The sequence below is a fragment of the Cupressus sempervirens genome, chromosome 4, assembly GCF_028749045.1.
Source record: "Cupressus sempervirens isolate cs-2001-9-10 chromosome 4, ASM2874904v1, whole genome shotgun sequence".
Lineage (NCBI taxonomy): Eukaryota > Viridiplantae > Streptophyta > Pinopsida > Cupressales > Cupressaceae > Cupressus > Cupressus sempervirens.
Window position 1 is genome coordinate 642062576 of NC_143121.1, and position 14912 is coordinate 642077487.

The 14912-nt window shown below is 36.5% G+C and overlaps 1 protein-coding gene across 2 annotated transcripts in view; it reads right to left on the reverse strand.

The window, feature by feature from the left end:
- LOC149562872 (uncharacterized) overlaps nucleotides 1-11905 on the reverse strand; it is a 110989-nt gene extending 99084 nt beyond the window's left edge. The window contains exon 1 of one of the 2 annotated variants that reach the window (XM_089826330.1): nucleotides 11649-11905. In XM_089826330.1, coding sequence (XP_089682456.1) covers nucleotides 11649-11794 — 146 coding nt within the window. In that variant the 5' untranslated portion in view covers nucleotides 11795-11905. The remainder of the gene's footprint in view (nucleotides 1-11648) is intronic. The other variant, XM_089826331.1, reaches the window with a different exon arrangement.
- Nucleotides 11906-14912: the final 3007 nt, after the last annotated feature.

Consider the following 14912-nt stretch of genomic DNA (forward strand, 5'->3'; position numbering starts at 1 on the left):
AGGTAGGCCTAACAAATTGATCAGGCCTCCCTCTGACTTTGGTCAACACTCCCAAACAGTGTTCCAACCATAGCTTAGCATCCATGCCTCTATAGCTTCTGAAGCTTCTACACACATCCCCATCTTAATCGGTATCCAAGCTAATTCATTTCAAAGTAAAGCCTAATTTCTCACTTTGCAAATCATGGCCTGATTAGCCCCTACAACTCCACCTTATGTCAATGGCTTTCTTTTGTTACAAACGTAAATGGCAGAATACTTGCTTGATTAATCAGAGATCGAAACGATCAATATATACAAAAGGACGATAGAATAGAATAGAAACATTCTATTCTACACTACAACTAAATATTAGAAACATTCTAATATTTACAGTAAACTATAATAGTGAGCATTAAAGATTATTCTAATACCCCCCCATAATGCTCAATCTATTTACTACACCAATAGATCCCCTGAATTTAACAAACTTGTCAGGACCAAGGGGTTTTGTGAAAATATCTGCTGGTTGCTCTGAGGTAGGGACATAGAGTAACTGAATAGTTCCATCTTCTACTAATTGTCGAATATAATGGCAATGAAGCTCTATGTGCTTGGTTCGTTCATGAAACACTGGGTTTTTGGCGAGTTTGAGTACTGCCTGATTGTCTGAAAACAAAGAAGTTGGACCCGCTTGAGAAATATGCATATCTGCAAGCATCCGACGGAGCCAAACTGCTTCACAAGCTGCCTTGACAGCTCCTCTATATTCTGCTTCTGTAGAGGAGAGGGCATGTGCCTATTGCTTCTTATTGGTCCAGGTAATTGCTGCAAATCCGATACTGAACACATAACCAGAAGTAGATTTCCTGTCATCAACTGAGCCGGCCCAATCAGAATCGGCGAATCCACGGAGCTGAGGAGTAGTACTCCTTGTATAACAAAGACCATAATCTGAAGTACCCTGTACATAGCGTAATACACGTTTTGCTGCAATCCAATGATCAGTCTTGGGGTTTGTCATGAACCGGGAGATGTAGCTGACTGCAAAATTGAGATCAGGTCTAGTAGTAGTAAGATAGATGAGACTACCTACTAGTTGCCTGAAGAGTGTTTCATCTACAGGAGGAGAATCAGATTGTGCGGACAATTTCAGACCAGTCTCCATAGGAGTGGAGGCAGGTTTGCAATCCTGCATTCGAAACCTGTCAAGCAAACTTCTGGCATACTTGGACTGAGACAAAAAAATACTGTTGTCAGTCTGCCAAACCTCAATACCTAAACAATAATGAAGCAATCCAAGATCGGTCATGTCAAAAGTTCTGCATAGATCCTGTTTGATATCTGAAATCAAATGTTCTGAACTCCCAGTAATGATCAGATCATCCACGTAGACAACAAGAAAAAGAATTTCATTACTAGGGTGTTTAATATACAAATTACTATCTGACGGGCTGCGCTGAAATCCCTGAGTAACCAAGTACTGATCAATCTTTATGTACCAAGCCCTAGAAGCCTGTTTAAGACCATAGATGGCCTTCTTGAGTCTACATACTTTTGGTTCTAAACCGGCAACCTTAAAACCTGGGGGCTGTGTCATGTAGACTTCTTCCTGTAATTCACCATTGAGAAAAGCACTCTTCACATCCATCTGATGAACTTTCCAACCATACTGAGCTGCAATGGCAAGAAGAATACGAATAGTACTCATCTTAGCTATTGGAGCAAATGTCTCCTCATAGTCAATGCCTTCACGTTGGGTGAATCCTCGAGCAACAAGTCTGGCTTTGTATTTGTCCAAGGTACCATCTGCATGGTACTTGACCTTATAGACCCATTTACAGCTAATGGGTTTCTTCCCGAGAGGAAGATCTGAAAGAACCCAGGTGTGGTTCTTCTGAAGACTTTGAAGCTCAGCATCCATTGCATGTTCCCATTCTGGAATTCCTTTGGCCTCTGCATATGTCTGGGGCTCAGGGATACTATGGATGTTTGCCATAAGAGCTATATTAACTGTGTTGTGCTGAATGCTCTTATTTATGGAGGTTCTACCCTCAATGAGTTCATCAGGACGAAGATCACTAATCGTTTTAGCCCACCATTTTGGCCGAAGAGTCGAGGAGCCAATATCAAATGCTGTCGGGATAGCTGTATTATCAGGAGGTGGCTGAGGTGGTGTATCAGTAGCATCAGATGACTCATGTAAAATAGAAGAACCCAAGTCAGAGATTGTTGAAGACTGAATCTCAGAATGCAGTGGAGAGTCAGAGAGCGGAAATGGTCCAAGTTCCTCATCAAACACAACATCACAACTGAAGATTAAACGATCAGTATTTATATCAATCAACCGATAGGCCTTATGTGTGTAACTATATCCTGTAAACATAAGTTTTTGGCTTTTGGAATCCAACTTAGTGCGTTTGACTTCAAGAATCCATAAATATGCCAGAGAGCCAAAAACTTTCAAATGGTTGATCTTAGGTTTGCGACCAGACCAGGCTTCCTCAGGGGTTTTATGATTAACGGCAAGAGTGGGTGACCGATTAAGAAGATAGACCGCTGTGGATACTGCTTCTGCCCAATATTTTCTGGGAACATTTCCATGTTCTAACATAGCCCTAGCCATTTCTGTGATGGTACGGTTACGACGCTCTACAACACCGTTTTGTTGAGGAGTGTGAGGTGTGGTGAGCTGACGTCTAATGCCGTGAGTAGTACAGAAGACAGAGAAAGCAGATGAACAAAATTCCCCCCCATTATCGGTCCTAAGAGTACGGATGGAGGAACCAGACTCTTTTTCTACTAGAGCTTTAAATTGCTGAAATACAGGAAAAACATCTGATTTTTGCTTAAGAAAATATACCCACATTTTGCGACTAAAATCATCCACAAAGAGTAAGAAGTACCTGTTCCCGAAAATAGGAGTATTCATAGGACCACATAATCAGCGTGGACCAACTGTAGCACTCTAGATGCCCGCCATGATTCGCCATTCGTAAATGGTGTCCTATGTTGCTTCCCTGCTTGGCAAGCTCCGCAAACGCGACGGTTTTGGGTCTGGATGTTAGGTAGGCCATGGACTAAATTATCCCGAGCAAGTTGTGCTAGATATTGCATGTTCAGATGACCATATCGCTGATGCCAGAGGCTGCTGAGAGCGGATGATTCGGCGATGAAGGCATGCTCAAGAGAATCTCCTGAATCTAGAAGTCTATAAATACCATGATCCTCAAGACCGATAGCAAGGATAGTGCGAGAAGCACGATCAATAATTGAACACTTATTTCCACTGAAGACGACATCCAACTGAGGAGAGTGCTTCATAATCTGACTAACAGACAGAAGATTATGTTTCATGCCAGGAACATAACATACATTGAGAAACATGAGTTTTCTTCCTCCAAACTGAATCTGAACATTGCCTTTTCCGACAATATTGTATTCTTCGCCGCCTCCAAAGATGACTGAATCAGAATAGGGAGTGAATTCAACAAACCAATCACGCCTATGAGTGAAATGTCAAGAGGCACCAGAATCGATGTACCAGGCAGAAGATTTCGCATGATTTGTAGGTATGCTGGCCATAAAGGCATGATAGAGAGATTCTTTCTGCTCTGAGTGCTAGGCAGCATTGGCTTGCTGTTGAATTGAGTTTGACTTCTGATGTTGTTGATACAGATGGTCATAATATGCAAATGTCTCAAATGGCACAAATTTCGAGGTGAGAAAATGAATGACCCAAAAAAAATGGAGAAGTATACGGACGAGAGCTTGAAAAACCCAGAAATAATACGCTGTCGGAATTCGGATCCGCTGGCTCAAAAATCGAGGCACAAAAATCGAGACACCCACAAAAATCTGATGAAGACCCATTAAAGATCTCGAAAAACCCACAAAGAATCTGCAAACAGAAAAATTTGTCTAGACCCACAAAGTAAGGTTTCGGGCAAAACCCTAGTCGTTGGCTTTGAAGGTCGATTTAGCAAAAAAAAATGGTGGTTTTACAGTCGACCAGTGCTGGAAGGAGGTCACGGCAGGATGGAGGAGGTCATACGAACACCGAAAATCAGAACAACGACGCCTGGAGGTCACACAAATGGGCAAAAAACACGACCATAAACCTGCGAACGTCGAACCTCCAATAAATCGCAAACTTGCAAAAATAAATGGCGGATTGACGTCTTTGCAACCAGAAGATATTTGTCTTGATTGATGTCAGTCGCAAGCATAGACCAAAGATCCGCCGTTTGTAACTGAGACGCAGATCACCAAGGAACAAGAAACGTGATTTTTAAAAAAACCAGCGATTTTCAAATTTTCCAGAGCCGCGATTTTACCATAGAAAAATGTGATTTACAGTCATCCAAACCCTAGCTTGAACTAGGTATAACGAAGCAAAATTATTTAGGAAGAAATAATTTCGAAAACCAGGTTCAGATAATTTCAATAAGAAATTATTATTTTCAAAGAAAATTTAACCTCGCTCTGATACCATGTTACAAACGTAAATGGCAGAATACTTGCTTGATTAATCAGAGATCGAAACGATCAATATATACAAAAGGACGATAGAATAGAATAGAAACATTCTATTCTACACTACAACTAAATATTAGAAACATTCTAATATTTACAGTAAACTACAATAGTGAGCATTAAAGATTATTCTAATATCTTTTTAGCTCCACAAGGATACGAAATAGGATCTTTGTATTTTGTACATGACACAGGTGAGTGCCAAAGCACAATGACATCTTATGTTTGGAAAGCTGGTCCATCTCAAGAAAACAAACACCCTTGAACATCAGTAGAAACCGTGGAATTTATTTGAAAATGGGCCCCCTCCCAAGTCAATGTGCTAAAACTGATTTAAGCATTACTCTATTGTTTCAAACATGCATGCCCCCACAATAGCATTTATTTTATACTCATTCAAAAACTTTGGCACTTGCATGGTTAAGAGAACAACTTTCAATCCTTAAAGAACACCCCTATGATTAAAGTATCGCACTTTCTCACAAGATAAATGTCTGATCCATATTTCTTGTGACTACATTATTTATATAATAACCCTTCTGACATCATTCCATTTACTCATTTTATACCATGAGTAACTTTAGATTGGAGACCCATTATTAATCCAACTCTCATCTATCAATTCAATGGTTAAATCAAAAGATTTAAAACACTTAAACACCAATGCTTAGTTTGAAAGAATGAAAAATAGCTGAAGCAAGTTGGGTCCCAGGTGGACCCGGCTAAAACAATTCAAACTCAAACAACTGTACCTCTAAGAAACCATTAGGCAATTCAATCTGATCAATAACTTCGTCACTTTTGATTGTTTAAGACATTAGTGCAAACAAATTTTAACAAGGTTCCAAATTGGAAGAAACTGCTCAATTTAGAGGCCTTAAAAACTGACAAAACCACATAACCGGACTTTGGCACCTGATAGGAACGTTCCTTGATATACATAGATCGATTCTACAAATTATCACCTTGCAAAAAATATCCTAGTCAAAAGCAATTCAAAACTGAATATGCTTACTTCAATTAATTTTGCAGCTGAATATGCCAGGAAACAACGAACTGCATCTGGAACAAGCCTCAAAAACAAGTCAAACGATCACTTGCAAAACTGAAACTCTGGGAATAGATTCTTCCTAACATGAAGAGTATGAGACCACAATTTGGGCTCATGACGAACAATTGGGCACATTTGGCAAGTGTGCAAAGTTGGCCAATCAAAATTACAGAACTAAACAAACTTACAAGATAGAGATTTTTGCAAATGAAATGGGTCAAGAAAAGTTGGCAAGTGGATTGGTCAAGACTTGAAGACTTGCAGAGGGAAAGTATTTTATGTGTAGAGTATAGGAGTGTGATCAAATTGAAGAGCACATGATTGTACTAAGAGGGGGGGTGAATCAATATAATGACAAATTTGTCTATTTAATTTTTTTATCCAAACAATTAACTTCAGCATGCTGAACTGAACAACTATGCACATGAACACAATAACACAAGATTTACGTGGAAACCCAATGCAGGAGAAAACCACGACAATAAATGCTTTTATATAAAGTTAAACTTTGTTCTTTTATAATGTATTGTAGGCTTCGACCTGCTAGAGGCTCCAACCCCTATGTTTATAAGCACCAACTCACTGGAAGCTCTAACTCCCACACTTCGGAGGCTCCGACCTACTAGAAGCACCAACTCCCGCTTTTATCTTCATGAGCACCAACTCACTACGCACAAACTTTCTTTCCACCTTGGCGATGTTGCTTTACTCAACTGGTGATGGATATTTTAGCACATATTTTCTCTTCTTAAATTCTATCTTCTCTTCTATATACTTCTCTTCAAACTAATATTTATCTCTGCTTTAAATCTACATTCATTTCTGCAATTATCCTTCTGTATATTGTCTGCAGCAATCCTTCTTATTTAACTTTTCTTTTATTAGACTTACATCCATTCATTATATATATGTCAGATCATTCTTTGTTTTCATCACAATCTTCTATTTTCATAATTCTCTAGTTACATATTCTTTTTATCACTGTTCTGTTCTTTACCATCCACTGCTGACTTTTCTCGCACTTCATAAATATTTCATTCTTCATTCGATTGCTCCACACTCTTTCAAACTGAAAAGTCGTTACTTTTATACACTAATTATTTTCATCTTTAACTACTTCAAATCTGAAGCGATGCCCTTGATCTTGTAACAAAAATTACTTTTCTTTTATGATTATCTTATACCATGTGATCGGTAAGAAGCTTACTTAATATATAACCTTATATGCACGAGCTTTATCACTTTGAACAAAAAAACTCCCGTTGGTACATATAGGTTCCCTCAATATCTCGCTGCTATACATATTTCACAATTTATTAAATCCATTTTTATTGGTTCTCCACTTCAGACTTTCCACAATGGATCCTTTTGGATGGTTGACGTGTTTTATCTGAACTTATATTGGTCAAGCGTCTCTCACATATGCTATGTCTTACAATGATGTGCCAATTCTGATGTGGCAGCTGTTTGACTGTTTCTATCTTTGAATTCAGATGGTCATGCTTCCGTCGTCCTACTTATTGCTCCTATTTGTTCGTTGTATACATGTCTTCTTCATATTATCGAATGTTTCTAATTATTTGTCTGTGTTGTGTGACTGCTCATCTTCAGAATAGATGTCACCTTTTCAGCAGGATGTTTACCAACATAGAATCGTGCCACGAGGACTTCAATATCTCGCCATTGAATGTAGCTTGCTATGTCTTTGTTCTCTCACTGCGTCTTCCAAATCAGTATTCGCATATGCACGAGACATGAATTCTCTTATGCCTTTGTTCCATATTACTGATATCCCAATTTAAATTGGTCAAACCTTCGATCATTGCTCAGATAAATTTTATTTCTCTCTTTTCTATATACCATATCGGTGACTTGGATTTCGTAATATAGTCTTTTAAAATAAATTAATTTCTGCTACCATCATTGTGAATGTCTTCAAATAATTCTGCTATTTCTTTTAACCAACAGCACTTTGGTGGTTCGTATCATACAAGTGTGTTGTTTTACACAAGACTCTGCCTGCTCCAAGATTCATGACACCATCTGAAGATTATATTGAGTTTGGTTGACTTGGATATCCTATACTTATTTGTATATTGTACGATGACTACAGGCATGACTAATCACTGACTTGCTCTGTTCAGAATATAACATACTCTTACGGTACCTCCAAGTAAACTGTTGCTTCCCTGCTTCCCTCCTTTGAATGTATTTCATTTGCTATTAATTTGTTTCCTTCCTAATGGCTCCAACATCACTTCTCCATATTCCACGTGACCAACTGCAAACAGAGGTTGGGCCAAGTGATATCTTTGGTGTTTAATGAATATAGCTGCACTTCATAACTACAGCTGCTATTGAGGATATCTTTACGGTGACGTGGAGTCTTCAGCACTCAACTCTATATTCATATAATTTGACACTTATTTCAATGTTTTGATCATATATATATGTTTCTGATTTTTGAATGTTGATCAAACAATCCAAGCTCCTGAAAGATACATGTCCTTCTTGGACGGGAATTTCATCACATCTTCCAATTTCTTGTTATTGATTTAATGTTTCATTTTGCTGCTATTACATTAAGAATGAGCATGATTATCTGCCGGCACAATGTTCTATATACAGTTAGCTTTTTATACTACTGTTAGTTACTACTTTGAATATTAGTAGTTTTCTTCTAAATCACATCAACTTTATTGTTTATGATGCTCTCTCTCTCATTGCATCAACTTCACCTTTCATGTGGCTATGTGTAGAGTGGTTATCTTTCTTTATATCACAATATATGTCAATTGTAATATGATTTCTAGAATTGATCACATAGTCACTGCATCTTTTACTATCTCTATATACTGTTGGCTTCTTTGTAAATCTAAAACTTGTTTACACATCATAGCTTTGACTACTTGTATTTCCATACCTTTGACATTGATGATAGTCGTACCAACAATCTTATTCATGCTAGTGAATTCATTTGACATCAATGACAATACTTCCATCACAAATTTGTCCCCTCTATCATGGATTTCAAGATATGACATCACAAACAGGGCTTCCAATAACTCCACAAGTCTGATCAGTATTAAAACATTAGAAATTGCATTTGGATTTTCGTTAGAAAGCTGATCAAATGGATTGATCAAGGGATAGAAATCTGAACATATAATGTCTCTGACCCATAGAACACAGTGGAGCAGGAATTTCTTCATTTGGATTAATTGGGAAAAAGTTATTCTCAGTCAAAAAGGGCAACTTGGAATTCTGAACAGAGTGATACAGCAGGATAAATCTGAACACCCAACTTTGAGGGATTGGTTAACCTATCAAAACTTGTCATAATGAACTGAAATCTGAAACATAGGTTATCTGATAAGCATACTAAACATCCCCAAAGAAGCAAGCCATGACACATTAACAGTACACAAAATATTCAAATGCAAACTAGGCCTCTTACAACAAATTGACACAAACAAAAATATGTAATTTTGCTTCTGGATTCGATTGTGTGAGTGTTTTTTAGCATCAACATTTCGGATCACACTCTGTGATCCATCATCAGGATGAGAGAATATACCAAGTGCTCAAAATGGCATCTCACTAGATGACTCGAAATTGCAAGCTAACAACCTGAGATGCATGGATATACCAAATGAAAAGTGTGGAGCACTTGAAACTCATTATAGGCATCAAAACATCAGCAGGGCAAATAGGCACTTAAAACCTCAAATCAGGCTTACTTTCGCAAAGCATGAACATGGCACTCCACAATTTATGCAAATTTTGAGAGTTCTCACATCAGCACTGGCTTTCACTGTTTTAAGGTGTCGAAAAATTTCATAGAAGACTGAAATCTGCTGATATTCATTGGAATTCATCGAATATGCCACTGGAAACCTTTGCACAAACAAGCTTGCCTCTGTTGGGAATGATAAAGTTGAATTGCCTTGAGTTGTAATGATGAATGCCATGTGTGAGGTTATTTGAATGTTTTTGAACACATTTTTATCATATTTTTCAGTTTTGGCCGGCTAAGGAAGAGGAGAGGCAGAGAAAGCTAGTTGGCAAATCCAATGACAAAATCACACCAATCTTAAGTTGTTTGATATGATTTTAACATGGGTGAGTTTTTCCGATGGCATGCCATCATCAAAGTACTAGACAAATTTTAGATGGTTCAGACACCACAGCACTAAAAGTATTTGCCATGTTTCTAAAGCCTTCAGCACTAAAAGTGAGTGGAGAAACCCTTCAAAAAGTGCACCAAATTTAAGTCCTTTTATATGCTAGAATGGATCCTTATGAAAACTGCCACTTTTCATGATGCTTGGGTGGAAGTGTTAAATGGCAAAGCCACTTAAAAGTGCTCCTTGTTTGAGTTGTTTAAGACCTTTTATTTGAGCATTGATCACTCACCCTTTTGCTGTGGTTTTCAACAAAGTTTAATAGTATATTTACCCCTTAAGATATGCACCACTTTTAGGTTTCATACTCCCATTCTGACTGAGTGTTGATCACTCATTATATTGCCATTTATGTCCTAGGCAGAACTTTTAGTGGCTTTTGCCACTCAATAATATGCCCTGTCTTGTCTTTCATTTCCCCTAAAAACTTGGCTCAAGCATTTATGATGTCTGAACCAACTTTTCTCATTGGTGCACTTCACTTGACTGGCTGCCATATTTGTTCACTTTTGGTGCAAGAAACAAGTGGCAATACTATTCAAATTGTAAATTTGGACTCTGAGCTGACTTAATGAAACCTCTCAAAAGCACACTTTACTTACAATTTTGTCACTCTCAAGTATGATTGGTGGAACTCTTAAGCGGCATTCCACTCCAGCAGTACACTTTTAATTGGCTGTTCTATCTCTCTTTTGGCACATTCTGGCATTTTCCTCTGTTTTGAACATTCTTTGGTATGTCTAGCTCATGGCAAAACCTTCTAAAGACGCACCTCTCAATTTTTCCTTAGTGGAAGTTGAAATGTTGGTGCATCAGTGACTTCATTAACAACCACCTTGCAATGAGATTTTCAATTTGTCTTAGTATTGGCATGAACTCCTTTTCCTTTTCCTTGGCAATACAAATACCAACTCAAAAACAAAAGATAAATATTCAGATTACATGGATTCACATAGAATAAGAGCCATGTAAAGATTTCCTTTACTATCTGTTAAACAAGTATGAAATACAATGAAGTGCCGAACACCATTGCCAGAATGGCAAAGAGCAGCTAGCATACACATCTGCACTACCCACTCCTCCAACCTATCTTTCAGCACATCCGATAGTGAAACATTAAACCCGCCCATGAACCTGATATTTCCCCAGTGGTCCTTCTTCTTCCAAGTCTACATTACATGCCAAGAATCAATCCAAGATTTTAGATTATTTATATTACACAACCCCCAGATATAATAATTGCGTAGCTGCCAGTCTGAAGAATTCAATTTCGCTACAAACTTGAGTAGATGATTGTTGCCTCCAATAATTTTCTATTAAATTCTGTGTGCATGTACAGTTGTTTGTTTTGTTATTAGCTTATTCAATGTTAGTTCAAAACAAGATCACCCTCACTAGGATGGTATCAACGGTTATTATTGAGGTTCCACTTACAGATACACAAGCCTAAAAAGAGAACTAAACTGAAGAGATAACATTCACACTATAATTCCTAGAACACTAACAGAAACAAAATCATGAATATATGGTGGCATATGACAATAGCATTCTCAATTGGGTATGCTGCCCATAAACAGTAGACAGAGCAACATAGGCAGCTTGCCCAAAATGTAATAAGTCACACAAGCAGAACCCCAATTTACAAGCAATCAACCTTGTCGACTGCATTTAACAGAACAAGTGGAAAGATCAAAACTTAAAGCCAAACAAAGTTCACGATGTCCAAAGATTTATACTAGGGGTACAAATTGCTTTATAATGAGGATTTCACTAGAAAAGCAAACCAAGTTTAATTTCCGGTAAAAACCAAAACGGAGTACTTCATGACAGATATAAAGTTTCCCTGTTCTCCACACATAAAAAAAAGAGAGGATGAAGATGAAGATAAAGCTACTGACCCTCCATTAGTATCGTACGAGGGGGCGGCTGCAGCGCCACCACCCGTGATTCCTCTGCCTTCACCAACACCAGTAGTGTATATTCTGTTTTCTCTTCGGTCACCCTGCGCTGAATAATCTTTGATTTCTTCCTGCCCAAGGAACATAAAATCTGAATCCTCTACTCCACTGAAGGATGAATTTGATTAGTCCCACTATCACTAACCGAATTTAGTTACCATGTTGCCTTCTTATTGAAGTTATGCAATGAAAACCATGAGGAATATGTAAAATTGGGAGAAAAGAAGTCGTTACAATTTTTTCTTGTTCGATGGTGACAGCCATGACGGCATCTTTTCCTTCAATTTTAAGGTACGGTTTTTCCCGTTCAGTTTCGGTTGTTTTTCCTTTCAAATTTTTCTCCTTGTAAAATGAGAATGGTACATTTTTGCTGGGTTGCTTCTTGGAGTGCAAAAATCACACGGGTTTATTTATTAGTTCCATTCAATTCAATTTTTGAGTTCAATTGACCACTCAACTCATAAAGTTTAAAAGATTAAAAGAAAGTTGAAATGTTTTTTTTTTTTTTTATTATTATTATTTTATAAATCATATTTTTCACTTATTTTATGAGAAAATTCAATTTTCTTCTAAAAAATACAAATATTTTCTAATAAGTCATGCATTAATTACAATTTATCTTTTTCACATTTGTGACAAGTGGATTAACTTTTTAAAAAATAATCAATTTTATCTTCTAATTTACAAATTAATGTCTAATCAATATTAATTACCCCTATCTATTTTTATTTTTCTTAGGAGGTTCAAATATAGAGTTAAATGTTTTATATTTCTTATTTAAATATATTTATTAGTTTTACATTGATGTTTATTTTTGTCATTTATAAAATGTTATTAGTCCCTACCTATCATATAGGTAGGGAACTAATGTTCCCATTAGCGTGCTCCAATTAATTTTTTCAAAAATTGATTTGTAATATTTTAAGGTTTACAACGATTTATTTTTAAAATATTTTATGTGCATTAAATACTAAATTGTTATTGGTCAGAGCATATTTTTCCAAGGGTTACTATGTCTAGGATCGTGCCAGAGAAGCGTAAGAAAATCGAGATTTTTGTTTCCTAAACTAGGGTTTCTGTCAATTAACTGTCATTGATACCCTCTCCATTTGTAAAGCGAACTGTTGGGAGAGGCGAAATTGCTATTTTTTTTCACACTTCTGTTCAAAGGAAGAATTTAAGCTTAATTAAGCATTTCAGATTTTTTTGTGTAGGCGATGCTAAAAAAATTTTGCACACAGAGCATCTTAACGATGATTAATGTTGAGTTTTTTGAAGTCACATGTTTTCAGGGAAAAGTCTTTTGCTTAGTTATAATAGAGAATATGCATAAATGCGTGAGCAAGAATGTTTTTTTGTATTTTTCTAAAAGAACCTATGAAATAGTAATTGGTAATTTATGTGGTTTTAATGATGTTTTGCTTGTTTTACTCTTTCTGGTTTTTAATCTTTTCCTCTACAGCATATGTTATGTTGTAATCATCATTGTCAAAATTTTGTTTAATTATATTGTAGATGCTCAAAAATGGTTCACATCTACAATTTCATCACTTCCTCATACTGATTCATCCCATTTTCTCAATCCACTAATTTTGATCTTTTGGCCAACTTGATCATATCTCAACAATGTATGTTATCATTCGTATCCTCTTTTACATCAATTTCACATCATTAGAAACCATTTCAAATCAACTCAAAACCATTTCAGATCAACTCAAAATCATATCAAGTCAACTCAGAATCACTTAGAATCAATCTTAATCATCATGAAACATATCAAACATCCCAAATCAATCATCATTTGTCTGATCCTAGGCATTGTTGTGGCTTTCAGTGCCTTAGAAACCTATCAATCTATCAAGTCTTATCAATTTGACCTTAGTATTGTCATGGCTCTCAGCACTAGGTCAAACTATCATTCATGTCATCTGATCTTTGACATTGTTGAGTCTTTCAATGTCGGATCATGGCCTTATCAACAATTTAATAACATTGACAATGTCTGTTGATATTATTATAATCAACCATGTCAATCAATCTCGATCCTGTTGCATTTGCGATATCGGTTAAATGTTACATATCTTTAATTCATGTCATGTGTCCTTGACATGTTATCAATTTTGATCAATCAATCAATTTGACCATGGCTTTGGTCTACCTGTCGTCATCCTATTCAATCCATATCATCATCACATTTTCATCAAAGGATACTATCGCACTTATCAAATCAAACTAGCCAATCATCTACTAATTTTCTCTATAAGATTAAATAACTCATAATTTAATCCTATGTCATTTTACTAATTATTCTTCTTAACTAACCTTCTCAATTAATTGATATTTTATTAATTAATAGGTTCATCATTCACAAACTATGGAAATTCACAATTTCCTAAGTCATATTTTCCTCCATTAAAGGATTTTTAATTCAAATATTTTACAAAATATTGACATCATCATGACACATGGGTATGAAACCTCATGGATTCTCCTTTGACACTTGGCTAAGATATGTCATATTTCATATATTCTTATTCTCTTACACACATCCATATTTGGCTTCCTTCATCATAGATTCTTGGCTTTAAGTGGGTTTGAGGTGTCATATGATGCGTCATAGATTCTCTTCCCTTTTTAGCCAAGTTTGACTTCCAAGCACCATAGAATCCTACACTTGGCATCTTCTCTCATATGCATCATGGATTCTCCAAGGAATCTCGTGCCAAGTTGCATATCCAAGGTGATAATTCCAATGCTCTCATCCTCCATGTTGATTATAAAATGAGCATTCTTTCTCTCATTTTCGATCCTTGGCTTTTTGGTATTTTCACTCCATCTCTCACACTAAAATCACAACTTCAAGTATTCTCATAGCACCATCATTATCATAGACTTTTTCTTCAATATTGTGTGCATTATAGGCAATTTGGAGCTACATCACATGGAGAAGAAAGAAGGACATGGGAGCTACAAATGAAAGAGGGAGTTTTAACATTATGTTGCTTTATTTTGATTCATTTGGCTTTTATGGTAGACTAGAGGGTGTTAACATATGTTATTGGGTTTGTGATTTGCTCGTAGTATGTTAGACATTAGCCCATTTTCTAGATCCTACATATATCACTAAATTTTTATATATGTGTGGACGTTAGTGGCAGTTTTTAAATTGAAGAAAGATGAAAGGCAAGATTGGGACACGTGTTT